The sequence below is a fragment of the Pezoporus occidentalis genome, unplaced genomic scaffold (assembly GCF_034315485.1).
Source record: "Pezoporus occidentalis ecotype Australia unplaced genomic scaffold, CSIRO_AGI_Poc_V1 ctg94, whole genome shotgun sequence".
Classification (NCBI taxonomy): Eukaryota; Metazoa; Chordata; class Aves; order Psittaciformes; family Psittacidae; genus Pezoporus; species Pezoporus occidentalis.
Window position 1 is genome coordinate 2,681,641 of NW_026916304.1, and position 21,123 is coordinate 2,702,763.

General features: G+C 38.2%; 1 protein-coding gene across 5 annotated transcripts; it reads left to right on the forward strand.

Moving 5' to 3' along the window:
* The first annotated feature begins 1,654 nt into the window (after positions 1 to 1,654).
* Positions 1,655 to 17,223, forward strand: RNPC3 (RNA binding region (RNP1, RRM) containing 3). 5 transcript variants are annotated; one of them, XM_062606104.1, is made up of 15 exons: positions 1,780 to 2,041; positions 3,025 to 3,072; positions 3,669 to 3,787; positions 4,946 to 5,026; positions 5,794 to 5,905; positions 6,397 to 6,465; positions 8,004 to 8,149; positions 9,109 to 9,234; positions 9,968 to 10,104; positions 10,952 to 11,113; positions 11,297 to 11,391; positions 11,472 to 11,530; positions 12,092 to 12,224; positions 13,127 to 13,199; positions 16,079 to 17,223. In XM_062606104.1, the coding sequence occupies exons 1-14, from the start codon at positions 1,802 to 1,804 to the stop codon at positions 13,184 to 13,186; spliced, it is 1,587 nt and encodes a 528-aa protein (XP_062462088.1). In that variant the 5' UTR covers positions 1,780 to 1,801; the 3' UTR covers positions 13,187 to 13,199; positions 16,079 to 17,223. The 5 variants fall into 5 exon arrangements, with proteins under 5 accessions (XP_062462091.1, XP_062462088.1, XP_062462089.1 ...); XM_062606105.1 differs by having other exon boundaries at positions 16,995 to 17,223; XM_062606108.1 differs by lacking the exon at positions 1,780 to 2,041 and adding an exon at positions 2,262 to 2,342.
* Positions 17,224 to 21,123: the final 3,900 nt, after the last annotated feature.

The window sequence follows — 21,123 nt, forward strand, 5'->3', positions numbered from 1 at the left end:
GCTATCCTGAATCAGCATATTAATATTTATGCCAGAAAGATCTTACTACCTTGCTGTTCAGGTAAAGTGGCAGGAGGAAAAGAAAAGTCTCTCCAGATAAAGGCTAATGAGAATGGTATTTAGAAAGCAATTAGGCCTGGAAACAAGCTCTGACCTGTTGAAGGAAAGAACAGAAGGCTCATCTCTCATTTTGGAGTATTATTTAATATTTGACTGAGACAGATTTTGTGTATCACATAAGGCATCACCCAGTAGAGACATGGATGGCCCTAAAGAATGGCTCACAGGCTACATACCAGAGTGCTCAAGGCAAGCCAGCAAGGCCCAGCAGACCCATGGGGTTGGCTCAGCTTGCTGCTCAGGCTGCCTGTCAGCACAAAGGCCAGAGGAATGGCAGAGCCAGCTGCTGCAGCTTATAATCACAGAATCAGCTAGGATGGAAAAGATGTTTAAGTCCAACCGCTACCCCAGCACAGCCAAGGCAACCACTAATCCATGGCACTGAGGGCCTTGTCTACAGTTTGTGAATACTTCGAGGGACGGTGACTCCAGCAATGCCCTGGGCACCCTGTTCCAAGCCACCACAAACCCTCTGGGGAAGGAATTGTTCCTCAGCTCCATCTAAACCTGCCCTGGTACAGCTTGAGGCTGTTTCCTCTTGTCCTGCTAATTATTCCTTGGAAGCAGAGACCAACCCCACCTCACTCCAACCTCCTGTCAGGCAGTTGTAGGGAGTGATAAGGTCCCCCCTGAGCCTTCTCTTCTTCAGACTGAACCCCCCAGGTCCCTCAGCCGTTCCCCATCACACTTGTGCTCCAGGCCCTGCACCAGCTCCATTGCCCTTCTCTGGCCCTGCTCCAGCACCTCAGTGTCTCTCTTGTAGTGAGGGGCCCAGAGCTGAACACAGGATTTGAGGTGCAGCCTCACCAGTGCCCAGTGAAGGGGCACAGTCCCTGCCCTGGCCCTGCTGCCACACTGGTGCTGATACAGGCCAGGATGCTGGTGGCTTCCTGGCTGCTGGGCACAAGCTGCTCATGTTCAGCTCCATCAACCAGCACCCCCAGCTCCTTTCCCATGAGCAGTTTCCAGCTGCTCTTCCCCAAGCCTGGAGCCTTGCAGGGGGTTGTTGTGGCCCAAGTGCAGGACCCCCACTTCGCCTTCTTGAACCTCACCCCATTGGCCTCAGGCCATGGATCCAGCCTGCCCAGACCCCTCTGCAAAGCAGATCAACACTCCCACCCAGCTTGGTGTCATCTGCAGATTTACTGAGGGTGCCCTCGATCTCCTCATCCAGATCATCAATGAAGATGTTAAACAACACTGGCCCTAACACGGAGGCCTGAGGGACACCACTAGTGACCAGTCACCAACAAGATGTGACACCGTTCACCACCATACTTTGAGCTCTGCCATCCAGCCAGTTTTTTACCCAGCGAAGAATACAGCTACCCAGGCCGTGAGCAGCCAGTTTCTCCAGGAGGACGCTTTGGAACACAGGGTCAGTGCTTTATTGAAGTACCAACTGACAATATCCACAGCCTTTTCCTCACCAGCCACAGAGGTCACCTCGTCGTACAAGATGAGGTTGGTAAAGCAGGACCTGCCCTACATAGGTCCACGCTGCCTACCCTCCTCCCTCCGCACCCCACCAGTCCCAAGCCTGCAGCTACAGCGCTCTCGCCCCGCCCTTCCGCTAGCGACAACCCATCCGCAGGCGCCGCCAGTCTCGCGAGACTTGAGACTTAAACTCTCGGCGTCCGTGCTTGCTCGGTGTTTTCCTTTCCGGGCCGCGAGTGCTGCTATGGCGGCGTTGGGCTGTGAGGAAGTGAGGGCGGTGGGCCCGGGCCCGGGTCCCGGCCCCGGCCCGCCTCATCCCGGCGTCCCGCCTGGCGTGCCTCTTCATCCCGGCTTGGCGCGGCGGCGTGGCCGGACGCTGCTGGTGCGGCATCTGCCAGCCGAGCTGAGCGCGGCGGAGAAGGAGGATCTGCTGAAACACTTCGGGGCGGTGTCTGTGCGCGTCCTGTCGGACCATGGGCGGCTGGTAAGTGCCGGGACCTAGGGCGGTGCGATCGGGGGAGCGTCTGACCCGGCCGTCCCGTCTCCCCGCAGGCTGCAAGTTCTGTGTACAACGGCCTCAGCTTTGGCCTGCATTACTGTTAGGATTAAGGCTGTGGAAAAGCACTGCGAAAGGGGCTGCTGGTAGGTGTACGAATGCAGTTTCACGGGTCTGCCTTTGAAATATTCCTGTATTTTTTTTCTCCCCGAAATTACGAAAACATATGAGTATCTGTTTGGTGATGAATGGTGTTTGGAAAGACCCTTATATTCCTGCAGACCTGCAGGTAAATTATGCCTGCATCTTGTGACAGGGCCATGCTTTCTTTTGTAGGGTATTAAAAATACTAATTTCATTGTAATGATTTTCCTGATAGATGATCTTATAACGGTGTTAATGGTTTAGGTTTTTAATAGCGAATCATGTAGCGCCAAGGTGAAGTAATAATGTTTGATAAATTCAAGATGAGCTGTGTATTCTGTGAAGATTCAGTCTAATTTGGAAAGCTTTGCTTTTTTAAACTCAAAAAATAAGGGAAAATTTTATGTAAACTCTGTAAACTTTAAGAGCACAGCAGTAGCTATAATTTTGGGAGCTACTTTGATGAAAATGTTGTTCTGAGAGGTGCTGAAATAAATCTTTTTTTGCAAAGAGGATTCAACTTCTTTATCAATATGTATTTTCTTGCAGTTTAGGATAGCTTTTGCTCACTGGGGGGGGGAACAAACCCAAAACAACCCCAAACGTCTGTTTTCTTGTATTCCTTAAACTCTTGTGTTCCTGTCTTAATTTTTGAGTACAGGAGTTTTTGCACATCCTTCACCTTTGACTCACATGGGAGTTAGATGGTTACTCTTTGGAAGCTTTCTAATTCATAAGTTTGACCTTCAAATTACTTGTGGGTATATGTTTTACATGCAATTTCTTACCTCTTTGATTTGAATTGAATTTTTTGTTTTGTTTTATAGAAACATACTGCTTTTGCTACTTTCCCCAGTGAAAATGCAGCTGTGAAGGTTTGTATTAATTTTGTTACTAAATATTCTAGCAAAGCACTTTTCTTAATTGCCAGTTGTGCTCTAAAATGTTTTACACATCATCTAGCACTTGGTGTTCTGGAAAATAAAATGCAGGGCAATGTAATATTAGAGTTCTGTTTCAGGAGGTGCTAGAAGGATTTGATGGAATGATTGCATCTGTAGAGTCATAAGAAAGGTGAGTTGGAACGAGCTCATGGAAGTCATCTTATGTTTGTAGTTCAAAGCAAGCGGTTGGTTACTTGAAATCACAGAGATTTACTACGCTGTGTAATAACTATTATGAAGGCTGAAGTCTTGCTGCTATGTTCAGATGACCTAAGTCTCTGTAACAGTTCTAGCTGTGCGACTTCCATCTTCCATCCTGCTAGCAGGGAAGACGTTGATAAAAACAGGACTGTGAAGGCAGGAATGGTGCGGAACTGTGTCTGTGTTGGCACAGACTTGGTTTAAAGCAGTTGGGGCTGCATCCTGTGTATGGTTTACGAACCAAAGAAAACACAGTTATGCTTTGAAATAACGCTAATGTTTTTCCTCTTCCCTTTCTTTCTTTTCTCTATTACAATTATTTGAAGGCTTTGTCAAGACTGCATCAGCTGAAACTTTTAGGTCACACCTTAGTTGTTGAATTTGCAAAGGAGCAAGATAGTGTACAGGTACTTAGCCAGCCTTCTGTCTCGGAGAAATGTAAAAGGTATGTGCATCATAATTTAGTTCTTATGTTTGTGGCCAAGGAAAAGAAATGCATTGTTCATGATACTTTCCTAGTACTATTAAGTAAAAAGATAAATTGTAACTATTTAGAAGTGTTAACAGGCAGCTAACACTTCTGAGGCAGTTCAGTTCTATAGGTGACTGCATTCCTTCTGTTAGTATTGTTTCATTCTGTATCATCATGAAATAATTCCAATCCTTATTCCTATAGTTATTAATAAAACTTTACACAGCAGATAGCCCTGTTTGCTTTTATTTACAGAGCAAGACTCCAGTCTGTGTAAGCTGACCTCTCTGTTGCACAGGTTCCCTGTGTTTAAAAATAATTCTTCGTCCTTTTTTTTTTTGTTAGAATTATAATTTTCTTCTGCTCTTAAACAATGCTTGCCTGATGTTTCTTTCTGTTTTGAGTAGAATTGACACCTTCTAGGATAACCATCTAAGACTGAAATAGCCACTGTCTTCTAAGCTGGAGCTGATTTCTATGTATCTAGCTTGGATCATGAGGAGAACAAACATAAAATTGTCTGAGTGTATTTTCAAATACTTAAAGAATATGTAATATTTAGAAAGAAGAATAAAAACATCAATGAATTGTAATGCTAGTGTGACCAAGAGCCGTGATAGTTTGGGTTTCTATTGTCTTTCAAGTACTTAATTAAAAAAAATAACTTGAATAGTTTGGCTCTTGTGTTTACCTGTGTAATATATAACAAAGTGATAGAAGCTACGTGATAGTGTGTAATTAAAATCAGATATAGAGGTTTTAAGTTGCTTATTCCACTCTCTGATTATGAGCAAACCAATAATGTAATACTTTTGATTTTATACAGCCTCTGCACAGAGAATAACATGAAATAATTTTAGCTCTTTTCCCTGATTAGATTTAAGTCAGAAGTGTTTGAATATGGGAGACTAACTTAAATCTGCGTAAATATCTTTTAGAAGTCTGGTTGCTTTATTTACCTGCATGTATTAATTGTTAAGAATTAAAATGACTGTAGTAATGCATTGATAAAATATGTTGAGAATACTAATCTGTTTCTTTTGTTTAATCTCATTTACTCAAAAATGTATTTCCTATGTTATATACTGCACTTAAATTTTGCCATTTAATTAAGATTAAATTAATTTTTAGTTCAGAAGAACAAGTGAAAGCAGAAGAGAAAAAAGAACTAAGCTGTGTTAAAATAGAGGATGGAATTGCACCTGAACATGGGTTAGTGGTGTTTTTTTTGGTCTTAATTATCTTATTCTGTTACAGTGTATTTTGAAATAAGTGTTTTGCACTGTTGAAAAAGAATGCAGCATGTTGCACTCATTTTGTTTCATAGTAGGCTGCTATTTTACATGCATAGGTGTCGGAATTGTCACAAAGAAGAAATTTTAGTTCTTCAAGTTTGGAGCCCTCACAGTTGAGTAGTGACTGGTTCTTTGAAAGTTGTGGATTGCGTAATAGCCTTCTAGCTATTGCTAGAAGATGCATTGCTTCTTAGGAAGAGTTTGAGTATCCAGTGTTAACATGAGAATACTGTTGACTTACTTTTACAGAGGTTTTTTTGTTCTTTTTTCCCCCATGTGCATTTTTGTTTATGTGAAAAATAAATTTCTTTTGGGTCTAATATATCCAGCATTTTTAGCATTGAGTTTATGATGTTTGTATAGCATGCTATGCTATGGTTTTGGTTTTGGATGTGTTGACCGTTTCTGTGTGCTTCAGGCTTTCTGCATGTTGGTGCTTTCATTGTGCCTAAACCCACTAAATCTGTCATGCATTAGGGGACTGCTCTCTGATGCTAAAGGCATAATGGAAGTGGTCCACAGCTGTTCTAAGGGAAATATTTCAGTGATACTTCAGATGTAATGAATAATTAAACCTCTAATATTTATTAATTATTAATTACTATCAGTCATTATGTGACAGTGGTGCTAAGATGTCTTGGGTTTTGTTTTTGTGGGTTTGTTTGTTTGTTTTTCTTTCCTCAGCCTCAGCTTTCCCATCAATTCTTGCCTCAAATATTTGTATCCACCACCTTCAAGTACAATTCTAGCAAATATAGCAAATGCCTTGGCAAGCGTGCCCAAATTTTACGTCCAGGTAAGTACAAAAGGAAAAAAAAAAGAATAAACATTGAAGCGTCTCAGTTTTCCCCTTTAATTACCCAGGGAAATATTTTTTGTCATAGTAAATACTAAGTTAGTTTTCCTGTGATGGTGTTAACCAATAGCAATTTTTTACTATGCTCAGGTAATAAGAATTCATTGACCAAAAGTAACTTATTTCATTGATGCTGAAGACTTAACTGGATATGATCTTTAATTAGATGTGACCTGAGTACATGGAATTTCATTCTGAGAGGATACTTTACTTTTTTTGATAAGTCTTTTTAGGATGTTGTCATGTTTACTGTTAGTGTTGGTTCTCATGTGCAGGTTTTCACATTGTTTAATAACCAGTGTAGTTGTATCTTCATTAAAATTATGCTGTTTTACACTTGCCAGAAGTTACCACTTTAGATACCTGGCAGGGAACTGTTTTCATTCCTTTCTTGGTTAAAAGGAGATCTACCTTATCTTGCGTTGTTTCAGGTACTTCATCTTATGAATAAAATGAACCTTCCTTCACCTTTTGGACCAATTACTGCTCGTCCTCCAATGGTAACTTTTTTAATACACATTTTGAGTACTGTGAAACAGATTCACAATTTGAAATGTTTGCAACATGGTAGGAGATCTAGGTTAAAACTTAGATTGGAGAAATCTCTAGAGGATAGCAAATACTGCTTCATTTAATTGGGTAAGATTTGCATGTTAGTTCTGTAAAGAAATCCTTTTAACCATTCATAGAACAAAGAAATGTACATGTATGACAGTACTGAAACATTTCAAACTGAGTATTAAAAAAAATATAGCTTCATGTTACAAATGCAGGAAATAAATGTTATAGCTTCATGTTACAAATGCAGGAAATAAAGAATACCATTAGCACACTGCCTTACAAAGATGTGTTAAGCTCTTGCATTTGTGTGTTTCTTTGCACTTCTGAGTAGATTCGAATTGCCAGTGAGGTTATAAAGCACTTCTGGATTTAACTTGCTCTATCTCCAGGATGTTTTTTTTCAAAGAGACAGAGTTGAGGGGAAACTGGCAGAGGCTTCAGTTTTTCTGGTTTTCTAGAGGAGAGCTTTTTCTGAAGGGAGCTAGAAATACCAGCTCTGTGGTCTCGGTGCTCTTTTGCTGTGATAGAGTAGTTTTACTGATTGCCAGTGGAATATTCTGCAAGTGAGGACTTGCATTAGTAGTGTTAGGTACAGTATTTGGATATATGCTTTGTCTTTGCCCTAACAGGACTGCTAAAAGGGGAGCTATCTGATAACGAAAACTATGAAATCTATCAAATGAATTCACATTGATTTCTCTAGAAATTTTATTCGTTGCCTGATACTGGCCCAGATTAAGCACTATGAATTTAATGGTTGTGCAGAAAAGGGTAGTAAGGAGAGAAGTCAGTCCTCAAAATTCCTAGAGCAGATTCTAAAGGGCACAGAGTATCTCCAATGCCAGAAGACATCAGTGCCTTATGGAACTGCTGGTACATAAAGTACCTACTAAGTGTAGTGGGATTTTTGAAATGGAGGTGGATTTTGTAAATAATGAATTCCTTACACGTGGTTTTGCAGTCTTGGTGAAAAAAACTCATTTCTTTCATTAAGTCCTCGCTCCTTATAGAAACAGAAATGTAACTTCGATAGGTGGTAGAAGGTTCAATATAGAAACTGAGATGGCTTGGGAGCTTAGGCCTCCTCCCATGTTTTGACCATATTCTTCTCAGAGAAAGTCCTTAAAGCTGAGTGCAAAATAAAAACCCAGGGCTATAGTTGCGGGTTTTTTTTGAACTCCTCAAATTAAAACAAGAAAACCTCTACTGTTATGCTTCAGAAAGCAGGATTTTTGTTTGTTTTTTTTTTTTTTCTTGTGGAAATTTTTCATTATTAACTAATTATTAAGTTTAACAAAATAGAATTGAGATGGCTATAAACATACATGAAAAAAGACTTCTTGTCATGTTCTCATTTATTGCTTTGACTGTTTTTATTATGTAAAGGAAAACAAGCTTTTTTTTCTAAAAATGTTTAGTCACTTTAAAAAAACTCAAAAAAATCAAAAGCACACTAAAATTTTTTCCCCATAATTAGTATGAAGAGTATTTACCAGCACCTGTGCCACCTCCACCAATTCCACCTTTTCCTCCTGAGGAGCCTCCTTTGCCTGAAGAGGAAGAGCAGCAATCTAGTGGAGATGAATCAGAATATGAAAGTGATAATGAGGAGGAAAAGGAGAGGTATGCATGTTATGGTCATTTGCCAGCTGTTGGGCTCTTTTAAAGTTGTGATTATACTTTTCTAGCTTCTAATTCAGCAAATGGTGTAATCTGTTAATGTTTGCAGTGCAGATAATCCTTCCAGATGCTTAAGGAATCTCCAGAGTGATTTAAATTGACAGTGCTGTTTTGAATCACAGCAAGAGAAGAAACATGGCCAAATAGAATGCAAATTACCATATGTTCACATTTCCAAAACCAAAAAAAAAAAAACCCAGCAAATTAGAAACTCTGAATGAAGAGAGAGTGCAGATACAAGAAAGCAACCATTAGTTTCTCTTCTGGGTTCTTCGCTTTTCCAGAGCTTTACTGAGTAAACTACTCACTACTACTGCATTATGTGTGCACTCTGACTTTTAAAATGTTCTTTGCACATCAGTGTGTGTTGCTAGAAGTATTAATAATGGGAGGTTGTGTGTGCTGAGGATTCTCTTAGTGTTTTGGGACTGAATTGCATCATCATAGCCTTTTTTTTTTTTTTTAGTATCTTTAAAGAAAATTGCTTCTTCATTATATATTGTTTGTTTTTAAACTGAAAAGTAAATCAGAGTCCCTGTGCTATATTCAGACAAATACGTGAATTTAGAAAAAAGCACTACTGTTGAGTGAAAATGGTGCTATTAAAAAACGTTCAGGCTGGGGCTTCTTCGCATTTCTGCAGCTTCAGTGTCCTAATTAGGTGCATTCTTGGGGAAGGAAGTGACATCACTGAACTCATTATAATGAATTAAGTACTCTGTGTATATCAATTTATGTGTTAGTTTATTAATGTAGATTTGGTTTTAAAGTAGCTAGACTTATAACTGTTCTGAAAATCTGTATTTCAGGGGCTTTCAGAAAGGGGGAAGGGTTTTCAAAATGAGTGTTTTCAAATAAAATGTAAACCACTTGGGTTCTTTTTAAAATTTTGTTTAAAACAGAATGACCAAGTTGATGGAATTAGCAACCCTTCAGCCTAAAAGACCAATAAGCACAAAGAGGCGTGGTGTTCAAAAAAGACGAAGAATTAAAGACTTACTGAATGTTCCCATGTGTACTCCTCAGAGGTTTGTATTTTTTGAGGGTTTTGCACTTTTTCAGAAGATTATTATTTTACTAAATGACAGTCTCTGTATCATGTTTGCTTTAGTGTTGCTGTTTTAAAACAAGCCTTTTTCAATGATATGTGAGTTTGATAGTGAATTTGATCTTCCCTTATCCTCAGGCTTGGTTTTATTGCTGTAAAGGTCCACATTTTCTGTAATTTAAGCTCTGAGTCTCCTCAACAGCCTTAATCTGTAAAGTGGTGTTTGCTTCTCTTGCTATCAAAATAACAAAAGTCCCTTTTTCATAAAAAAGAAACCCAATTTCATATCACAGCTGTGACACAAGCAGTCTGAATTGTTTAGGATACGTCTCAAAGTGAAAATTAGAAAGCATGAAAAGAGTAATACTAAAAGAATAAAATTGATTGGCTCTAGAATAAGTTAGGGTTCTGAAACTGCAGCACTGTGGCACAGTAGACACCAGTGTATTATTTCTGTGTAGTGATGACCAAGTTTTTCATAAATGCCTGTGTATACTGTAATGCAGTATGCAGTTCTTGGTTTTGCTTTCACAGCCAGCCGTACCTTCTGTATTCATGGTGTGTTAATCAACTTGAATGATACTGGGTAAAATTTATGAAATGGGGAATTGATGTATTTGTAACAGCAGCATAAAATCTATCTGGAAGAATAGATGTATTTGGATAGATTGTATTTGACTACGCAGTCATCAGTTATTTTTTTATTTAAACAGTAATTTGCACCCTGCACTGTCACCTTCAGATGTCTTTGATCAGCCACAGCGTGTAGGTCATAAAAAAATTGAGTTCCATATTAATACTGACATCCCAGCTGTTCTTCAGATAAATTCAGAAAAGGAAAAAAATAATGGTAAGAGAGTTTGCACTTCAAATGTATTTAATGTTAAATTCATGTGGTTTCAGTGTGTAGAAGGCTGCTGAAATTTATGCCAGGGATTCCTTTTTTTTCTTCTATACTGGATTTTTCATAACGGTATACATCACGGTTTGTTTCAGAACACCAGCTTGTGTCTTGTCGCATTTGCTGTTTTTTTCCATGTTGAAGCACAGAATTTTGTGCTTTGGTACAGTAAAGGATCTAGAGGATTTTAAAGATTTCTTCCTCTCCTGTGATCTGTGGGTTGATGGTAAATTGCACTCTTTTATGGTGTTTTTTAGCAAATATTCTGTAAATGCATTCTCATTATTACATAGTGTAATTTCATGTGTCAAGCTGATTTCAGATTTTCCTTTTCCAGCTCTTAGAAAGCAGCATTCAAATGATTGCCAGCTCCTTTATGATGCACAAATTACATGCTATGACGATGGTGGGCAATAATAGCAATGAGGTGTGGTGGTTTCTTACAGGGTTGTGGTCAGTCTGTGTTTCTCTTACTTTACAGTAATATGCAGAGTAAATAAATGGTTTCTTTAGTTAAGCCATTGAAATGTATACAGTCTTGGAACAACAAGTGTAGTTTCACCTTAACTGGTGTGTGCTATGGCTTTATATATAGTACACTTGATTTTATATAGCATAGAGCAGGTGTGTTTGTCAAACCAGGGATTAAGACACATTTCTCTGGGATGTTTTCAGATTGCTTTACAAAGTCTACTACATGAAAATATTATTGAAAGGTGTATGTTTTTTTTCTTGCTGTTGATCCTCTTGTGTATAAACATACAAATCACTTCTATGTTACATGCTGAAATTTCAGACCTTTATTCAGCCGCAGAAGAAATCAATAATACAGGCTTTGGAAGGATTTTCCCAGCCCCTACTTCAAATGATAAAATGGAAACTGAAGAGGAGGAGGATGAAATACCATCAGAATTTATTTCTAGAAGGGAGCTAGAAAAAAACAGGCTGTCTAGTGAAGGTACAACTGTGAGAATAAATTACCTCATAATAGCTCTTTCATTTGTTGCAACAAATAGTTTAAATAAGTATCCTGTATTAAGTATCGTAAGTATCATAATAAATTTATATATTAAATGTATTTACTTTATACTTAGCAAAAAGTATGAAGTAAGTAAATGAGCTAAAACATTCTCTTTTTCAGAAATGGAAAAATTTTCTGTTTTCAAAAACTATGAGCCAGGTGATCCAAATTGCAGGATATATGTGAAGAATTTAGCTAAACAAGTTCAAGAAAAGGTAGGTAAACCAGTAAATTTAAGTGTTGATCAGAAAGGCTTTTTGTCAGCTTTCCTCTTATACCTACCCTTTTATTCCAGGATCTCAAGTTCATTTTTGGAAGATATGTTGACTTCCAGTCAGAAATGGAACGAAATATGTAAGTGAATTTGGTATTTGGTTAAAATTAAGCCTTTTACGTTAACTTCTGTCATACTAGTGAAAATTGGGTTTTAAAATCTAATAATAACTACTTTTTTTCTTTATGCTTCTGCATAAACAGAATTTTTCTGCTTGAACAATGCCTGAAGACGCTTTGGTCCTGCCCATGGCGGGGGGGGGGGCCGTTAGAACTTTTCCAACCCTAACAATTCTATGATTCTAAGGCAGTATTATTTTTCCTGTATGTTTTCATTATCAAATCTACTGTTTATGGGCTTGGAGACACAGAATAAACAGTGGAAATGATTGTGTGTGTGATCACTTTGCATATGTCATTTACTGCAGTTGCACATCAGTTTGCCATCCTGCAGACTAATGTCACTTTTTAGTAAATTAATTCCCCAGGCAAAATGGTCCCTGGTAATATAATCCCTGCTTGTAGGCTCTGCTTCCATTTCTGCTATTTCTCCATCTTGAAGCATGAAGGTTATATTTGTACTGTGAAATGTGAAAATGTGGTTAAATATGAGTGAGTCCCAATTCTCAATTTTGCTTCTAGGTTTGATATACGTTTGATGAAAGAAGGCCGTATGAAGGGACAGGCTTTCATTGGACTTCCTAATGAAAAAGCAGCTGCTAAAGCTTTAAACGAAGCAAATGGATATGTCTTATTTGAAAAACCCATGGTGGTTGTATCTTTTTCTTCAAATATTTACATTATATCATTTGTAAGCTGTCTGTCAACCTCTACTTTTGCTGTCATAGTGTTCAATTTATTAGAAGTCTGTGGAAAGAGGAAATACCTTAAGAAAACCAGGCAGCATAGCATATGATCGTTAATTTTTGTATAACTAAAAAATATATTGGGGCATACCTTCTGAAATAGGAAATTAACTGTAGTTTATCTAAGATAATTAAAATCGTATTCCTTGGTCTTACCTCTTTGATCCTGCAAAAACAATACAAAAGATAATTTAGCTTGCATGATGAATGTGTTTTAATTAAGTAAGCTTTTTGACTTGCTTATAGAATTTATTTAGACTACTTCTGCAGCTGGAACTATCAGTTGCTTTTTGGGCCTGTGAAACACGTTGGGATTTCAACACTTTTGTTGTATTGCCCTGTTTTTTTTGTCTGCAAGTCATTTCTTACTCACTTAAACATTTCATAGTTTATTTCCTTTATGTGTGCTAGTGTTCACCCCAGCCTCTGTTGCTTTTACCTTTTTCCCTCCCAAATACCTACTGAAACATCAAAGTTATGAAAATAACATGTTAGGATGGAGGATTGTAAATATCAAGTAATTATCTTGCTATAGTTATTCTGTTTGCACCTAATCCATTCCTGATTAGTCCTTCTTGTTTACTTAGTATTGTAATCGCTTGGACAGGAGCTCTTAAAATGTTTTTATACTGCAAATCAGTGAGGTCCTAATCTTTAACTAATAGCCACTCTTGTTGTAATGTTCTGTACTAGAATTGATTCCCAGATAAAGGCCACTTCTGTTATCTGTTGCTGAAATAATACTTCTTTTTTTTCTTCTTGATTCACTTCTGTTTCCGAGTGACACTTTCAGTCCTTAACAGAATTGCAGCAATTTGCTCGTTCAGCTAGACCAAAACAGGATGCCAATGAAGGGAAAAGAAAAAAGTAAAACAAACCACAAGGTATGGTTTCCTTCCTGAAAATAAAAATAAAGAAATAGGCTGGGTTTTATTTGGGTGTTGTTTTTTTTGTTTGTTCTTTTTTTGGAGGGGGGGGGAGTGTTTATATAATTGCTCTTTAGGAATAGTGTTGTGGAGGGGAAGTGTTCCATACAATTTCATTCTCTTAAATGTGCATTTATAGTAGAAAAGCAGAATGCAAGGTATATAGTTGGTGTGAGTTTAACACGTTGCTCTTTAGTCGGTTTAGAAACTCGGAAGCTGCCGTTTCCCTAATTCTCATATCCAAGAGTAGTTGTCAGTTTCTCTAGCTGTTAGTCTAAGGGGAGCTAAGGATAATAATTCTGTGAAATTGGACCATTAATCTTTTAGTAATCTTCCGGAGTTTTGGCTTTGAAGAGAGTTGCCTCTCTTCTCCTTCACTTCTGTCCCCAGCACTATAAAGTGATCCTGAAGAACTTTTCCAGCAATAAACTTACTTCTGGTAGCTGTGTAAAGAACCTTTGGCTTTGATAATTTTGGGAAATGAGATCTTAGTGCTCTTGCCACATCCTGATTTAGGAAAGGGTATTTTGTCAGAAAGTGCTACTTAATGTTGCCATTAATCAAATCTTCCTTTGTTGTGGAATGCGTAGGTCCTGATTTTTCGCATTGTTGTCTAAACTTAATGGGAAACTAACTTTCAGCAGAAATTAATTACTATGTAACTTTATTTCCTGTAATATAACTTTACTTCACTATTGCTTACTTTTAGCTTATTGCTTTATGTAACTCAAGTAAAATCAGTTCTAATTTCACTTTCAGGGGTTTCATGCCCTGAAAATATTTGATTAGTGAACAGTCTCAAATTAGCATGTGAAGTAACTGGTGCAAAAATTAGAAGCATTCATTTCTCAATCTGCACCCTCTAACAGATCACTTACCTCAAATTTAAAGGGGATTTAACTTCCTTACAGATTACTGTTAGGCATCACTAAGGTTCTTCTACCTAAGACTAAACAAACTCAAAGCTTAGGCTGAATGCTTCTGAAACATTCCACTTAATCCAGGATAGGTTTTAATCTGGATGTTTTCATTGTTGTAGCTTGGGGGGGGGAAGCCTTGAAGTTTGAAATAAAGGATGTTAACAGCTGGTTTTGATTTTTAAAAATTGGTTGGGGACCCCACAGTATGGTTATTGTGAGAGTAGTATTTCCAACAGTTACTTCTGTTAGAGGTTTCTTGTTCTGTCAGTTGTCTAAGGATTTTTTTTATCAGATTGTAGTTGAGCTTGTCTTGCTCATTTCTGAGATGCTGTTTGGTCTCAGGAGTTCCTATTTTGAATTATTGATCTGTGGTTTACAAAATCTGTATTTTGTCAGATTAAAGATCACGTTTTTTACAGGCATTATTCTGTACTGGTCATTGAAAAGAGATGAATGAGCCTTGGCTAAAGTATTCTGTTAGAAACAAGGGTTTAGGGGAATGTTTCAGTCTTGTTTTTCTCCTTCCTTGTTAGAAAAAAGCCACTTGTATTTCTGTCATTTTATCTAGTGTCTAATCAAAAAAAAATCAAAAAAAATTACTAATGGTTCTTTAAATACAAGAAGCAGCTTGAAGTGTTTTAGCTATTGGAAAGCCTTTTATATGAATTCTGAACATTTTTATCCTTTTAGGGATTCAGAATCTTTCCAACTAGTTTTGTACTTTAAATCCAATTCTGACTTTGCTGAACATGCTAAGTAATACTTTAAGGGTACATAAGGAAAATAACAAAGTAACTGGTTATTAATCATGTTGATCATCAACTCATAAGCTTTTTTTAGAGTGAGCAAACACATACGTATGCAAGACTTGTTTGTGCACCTGGGACTCTTACATGAGTTACCCTGATGTCAGTGTTTGATGTGTCAAGGGCAGAACTTCATTACTTTGACTTTGCATATAAAGAGCACAGAATGCACCATAGACTAATACAGATTTCTAGGAACCCATGTGTTTTAATTAAAAATATTAATTTCCCTTCAAAACTACTGATGAAACTGAATCCTATTTCTGCATGACTCTCTTCTCCTGTTCCTGCTGGAATATTCTGGTGGATGTTGATTTTTGATGCAAAATTCCATGGCAGAAAGCTGAGTCTGCAAGGAAAAACAGTGTCAGAATCTTATTTGAAACATGAATGTGCATATAAACAAGTTTATGCAAACTTTTAAGGGGCTTCACATTTGATCTGTATCATGGGGAGTGGGCAGTGTGTGTGTTTTTAATTTTTGGTTACTTCTAAACAGGGAGAAGCTGTGTTAACTTTACGAATGTAAATGTAGTTTTCTTTCGTATTTTCTCTACAAAGGTTTTGTACTTTGTAGATAAAGTAATACTTATGGTTTATGAAAATACTGTGTAACTCATTGGCTGAAAATGTCTTTTTCTTGACAGACTAGCAGAAATTTCAGTTAGTACTTGGGGTGGCTATATTTTCTGTAGCTAAAATACAGTTTCTGGGGAGAAGGGTTTTGTAGAAGAAACTGGTGTTGAGAGGTTTCCAGCTTCTTCACAGGGAAGAAGTGACTTGAAAAAACCTTCATTGAATGGAAACGTGGTTGGGTTTTGGACCTGATGGAAAAAGTGAGTCTGTAAAATGGCAAAGATCATTGAAGGAGAATTAATGAGGCAGAAAAATCTGATGTTGTCCTAGTAGTTACAGTTATCAAAAAATGTATTTACTTTTGAATATGGAGTTTAGTGTTGATGGACTCCTCAGCCATCATTAAATCTCATAAGGGGGCAGAATTGTATTTTGTCAGACACACGTACTTGCTTTTGATAGGTAGCATAAAGTTATGTGTATGCATTACTGAGAATCAAGTAAAATTAAACCACATTCTGCTGTTCTTCTTTAGAAACATTCCTGCGTAAAATACTGCAGTAATACTGTCATGCAGAGTGTATCCTTTCTTGTTGTATCCTTTTTTTGTACAATGTTTCCTGTAGCACTCAACTACATCTAAGTTTTGGTATAGGGCAGGTGTGGGGAGTTTATATGTTTTAGTGCCTGAACTAACCTGGTAACTTTAAAAGCAAAGGGTACCCTCTCAGAGGAAAAAGAAAAATCCCTGAGTTGACTGTCCAGAGTGAATAGATACAATAGGGGTTCTTAGTCTTAAAAGGTGGCCTCCACCTTCCTCCTCAAAGGTCTTACAACTTGCTAATTTGGTCCAATTCATTAGCTTGTATGAGCTGATGTTCTGCTAATGTTCCACTAATGTATGTGGAGCTGTGCTGAACTCACACTGGATGTTGTCTTGTTTTTCTTCAAATATAATAATAATAATATATTGGTTAAAAATGCTGCAGAGCAGTTCTTAGTGATATGAGATGGTTGAACAATATTTTAGGTTGTTGTCCTGGTATATGAGAAACAATCTGTAATTGACTTAGTTTGTATGTTCCTTACTGTTTCATTCTTGAGTAAAGAAGAAAATCTAACAATATCTCACAATGAAATATTTGGAATGGAGCTATTAATCGCTGCTACCTTTGACCTTTTTGTTGTGTCGGGGTTTTTTATTTTTTTAATTGTTCTCTGCACTGCAGGTAATAGTGTTGCCAGTGACTTCTATTTTCTTATGGGTTTCATATTACATTGGCATTTAATTTACTGTAATATAAAATTAATACAGCCTGTATCAAGTCAGATTTTTTTCAGACACTCAACGCTTTTTTAAATGCCAGGTATCTTTCAATTTAGTTGTTAAAGCATAGCACTACTATTTTCCTGCTTGATCTTACTTTTAACATGCCTTTGTGATGTTCCAGGTCCCTTTTGTGTTCCATCTCTTTCAAGTATTACCAAGCTGGGGGAAGAACAGTGTAATCTTCAGGACTTTCGAACTGTGCGTAGTGGCATTTCCAAAGTATTTAAGGCAGAGTATAAATTTTCTCATCTTAAAGATTCCAGTTATCTTTAAGCTGTCACAAGATTTACAGGACAAATGAATGTTAGTTTGCTTGTGAAATTTCTAATAAATTATTTCCTTTCTCTTGATTTTGCCTTTTTCTCTTCAGTTTGACTTTTGTTGTGGGATTAGGGAGTGGGAAGGAGGAGGAAGATGCTTTTTACCTTTTTTTATAACAGGTGAACAGTACAGTTGTAGCTGTGCAACATGTTCTAGATGATTCAGAATATACATTCATTTGCACCTCCTTGAGTATGATGTTTAGCTGTTAGTGTTTGGGGCTAAAAAAATAAGAAAATCTAAGGATAATCTCATTTACTGTGATGGGTTTTTTTGGGTTTATTTTTTGTTTTGGAGACTAAGCAATAGGAGTAGTGCACTGGCATGAATTTGTGCTGTGAAACTGGGTATTGTTTTTTCATCAGTAATTAATTATTCATCCACATATTGAAAAATATAGCTAGTGAAGCTAAAGCCATTAAACCAGAAGTAGCTGTTAAAACCGTGCTGGATCAACAGGAGTTGATAGGATTTCCTCATCACGTCTCTGTGATACATTGCTTGTCTGCACTGACTCAGGCAAGTTTGATAAAATAGAAGTTTGTGACAGGATAAAGTTCAAATTGCCAGTGATAGGAACTCTGCAAAAACAAGACTGAAGTGATACACTACCAGGATCTAATCACTAGTAACAGCTGGTGTAAGTTACTGGGCATGTATAAGATCAGTTTAAGATCAATAGGTGGCCCTTTGGGGAGAAGACACTCAGCCTGTGACTGATCGCAGAAGGTGGAGTCTTCTGATTCGGAGAAATCTCCAGGAACTCGCCAACAAAGTTGAAGTTGACAAGCAGGTATTCTTTGTTGCAGTGCCTGGAGGCACGGGGGATAGCTCTTTCTAGCATGTCTCATCTGAGCATCAACCAGGCTGTGATTATATTGTCCTTAAACATACATATTCATTAGATTGCATACATATTCATGGAGTTACTTATACATTACATCATACTTCTAGAGCATTCCTCCCGCGTGCACACTAAAATGTGGTAGTGGGCTTTGGGACCCCTGGTGGTTATTTCTTCATTATCCTTATTACTTCATTTCAGGATCGTTGTCATGTCAGTAACCACCAGGCCAGTTTTGGCCAGTTCTTGTGCAATGCTTATCTTAGCCATTTCTTTATTATGTTAGTTGCTAACAAAGCCTAAAGTCCTTGAAGTTACTTATTTACAACCCCGTTCTTCAGTCAACCCCATTCTTCAATCCCCCCTTTTCTTGTCCTATTGCAAATTCTTTTGCAACTGAGTTATTCCATTCTTATTTAAAGTTTCCTAAAGTATTTCCCTGTTTCTACTTGATGCTTAATTTTGTTTCTCTTCCATTCTTCATAGTTCATCATGGATTGTTTGCAACACCAGAGAAAACATTGTACCATGCCACAAGTGATTAAGATTATAATAATTAACATCAGTATTCCTACAAACAGTTGCCTTAATCAGGAAAGATTAGGTAACCAGGAAGCTGATTTTTTTTTTTTTTTTTTTTTTCCTACATCTCCTCAAAACCCCAAGAAGTGTCATCTGGCCATCTCATGAAGCACTCTAACTTTCTTCCAAATTTCTTCTAAATTGGTTTTGATTCTTACACTTTGATTTATGTAAGAGCAACAACTGTCATTGATTACAGAGCAAACTCTCTCTTGTGATGCTAATAACATATCTAACGCCATTCAATTTTGCAGTACTACTTAAGATAAAGTGGTTATTTCTGTTTGTTCTGCTTGAATTGCATCTATATGCTAACTTTTGTTGTGGGTTTGTTGTGTTTTTGTGTGTGTGTGTGTTTGTTTTGTTGTTGGTTTGTTGTTTTTTTTTTTACTGCGAGGATGATGAAACCTGCTTTAGATGACCCTGCTTGAGCAGGGCATTTGGACTAGATCATCTCTCGTGCCAACCACAGGCTGCTTGGCCTGCCCTTCTCTCCTGGATGGCCCTCTTATAACACGGGAGGCCATCCCTCACATCAAGGTCTGGCATGGCATGTGTCCCTACTGGTCAGCGCCTGATGGGTTGCAGCCAACAGCGGAGCTAAAGGTTCTTCTTGGTGGCAAACACAGAGGCTAAGCCAGTCTTGCCCTTGACTATGGTAGGAGGCATTTTGCCAGCCTTAGTCTTTGCACCTTATTGTCAATGTGGAGTTTTTCCTGCCTCATCCAGTTACAGGTCCCTACTATGGCAAAGCACACACACATTTACTTTAGCAGTATAACTACTACAGGGTGCAGCAGCGTTTTGAAGATACTGGTGGCAGTGGGGGACCAGCCAAAGAAAATTTCTCACTAGCAGGGTTCTCCCACTCTCTTAATTGGTTCCATTACCTGCTTTATAACACTGCCATCGTGTTAGAATCTTTCTAGCTTCTGCCTTAGCATTTTGTAACAGCTGCTGTAAATTTGCATGCTTTGACATTTTACAAGTGGCAAATCCATATGTTACAAAGTGTAGTATCTTATTAACAACTGGCTAGTAAATACAGGTGGCTTATACACAAAATCACAGCCTCTAATAATAGCTGTGTTGAAAGTACACATACTGAAGTCATTACTTCTCAGTTGCCCCCAGGTGATATTTTGCAAATCATTGGGTTTCCTCTGTCTCATTCCACTCAGGGTCTTCAAGGTCAGCTCCTGCAGCTAGGGCATCGCGTTTGCATATTTGTTATCCCTCCGTATTTTTGGAAATTGACAGCTACGAGGGACCTAATGTCAAACTCGGAATCGCTTTATTTTCTAGGACTGCAGCTGCTTCTTGTTCATTCCTTAAATGTATCTCCCTACTTGATACAAGACTGAAGAGAGCACATTTGCTATTGTAAATACTTTGGTTTTCTTAAACAGCTTACATTGCTACCATTCCTAAACTAGGACAAACACTTGAGTGTGAGTCTCTGAGTCTTTTACTCCAGCCTAGCAATTGGGTTCCGGCATGAGATCATTTTATGTTATATGCAGACAAATATTTACTCTAGTTGTCATTTTTACTGTTCTGAAAGAAATTAAAAATTCATTTGATAATGACAAACATTAAAGTAGAAAATACTAGTTAATCCACTGTGGCCTTCAAAGATGCAGAACACATTTTCAGTCTGTATCTGGATAGAGCCACTTTCCAAAGCTTTGTGACTCAAGTTTTTGCACATAAAAAGGTGTCTAGAAAAGAGGAAACATGTAATACATCCTAACACCCACGCTGAGTTACAAGTACAGAACCAAGCTATTAAAATATTGCATAAAAGGCCAACTAAATATCCATGCAGGGGAGTAGGATAACCACGAGGTGGTGTTATACTCAAAGACAAAAATAAGTGAGCTCGGTGCATATGTGAAGAGATTTCCTTTCTCAAATCTCGAGAACAAATGTATTCCAGAATGTAATTTTATCTTGAATCAACATGTTGACATGTGATGCAAAGCTTTTAGATATTAGTTTATTTTACCATATAACAGCTTCTTGCTAGCAAGTCTGTCACAGGACTGAGAACCTGCAGCTTGCGGCGGCGGGCGGCCGCAGTACCTCCGCTCTCCTCCGCGCCGCTCTGCCTCAGCGGAAGGGGTTGAGCTCTCATCGCTGGTGCCCGGGCGGCCCTAGGCTGGTGGGGGGAGGTTGTGTGATGCTGCTGCTGAAGCCTGCTCAAAAGGACATAGGCTAGCCCCGACATGTACGTACCGAGTTCTGCTTGCTTTCTGCATGTACTCTCGCCTGTGTTCATCGGATTGCAATCAGTTGTCCTCCCTTCCATTGGGGAGTATGCGCCTCTTACTTTTTTTCCAAATTTCACAAGCAGTTTGAAGCTAGAGATTATAAAGTGTGCTGTGGATTTCACCATCTCCAGTCACTTATCATGGCTTGTACTGAAATCAGAAAGTCTATTTCAAATAAATGAAAAACTACACTGAGCTTTCTCTTCAAACACTAGGCCTTGGGTCACTAG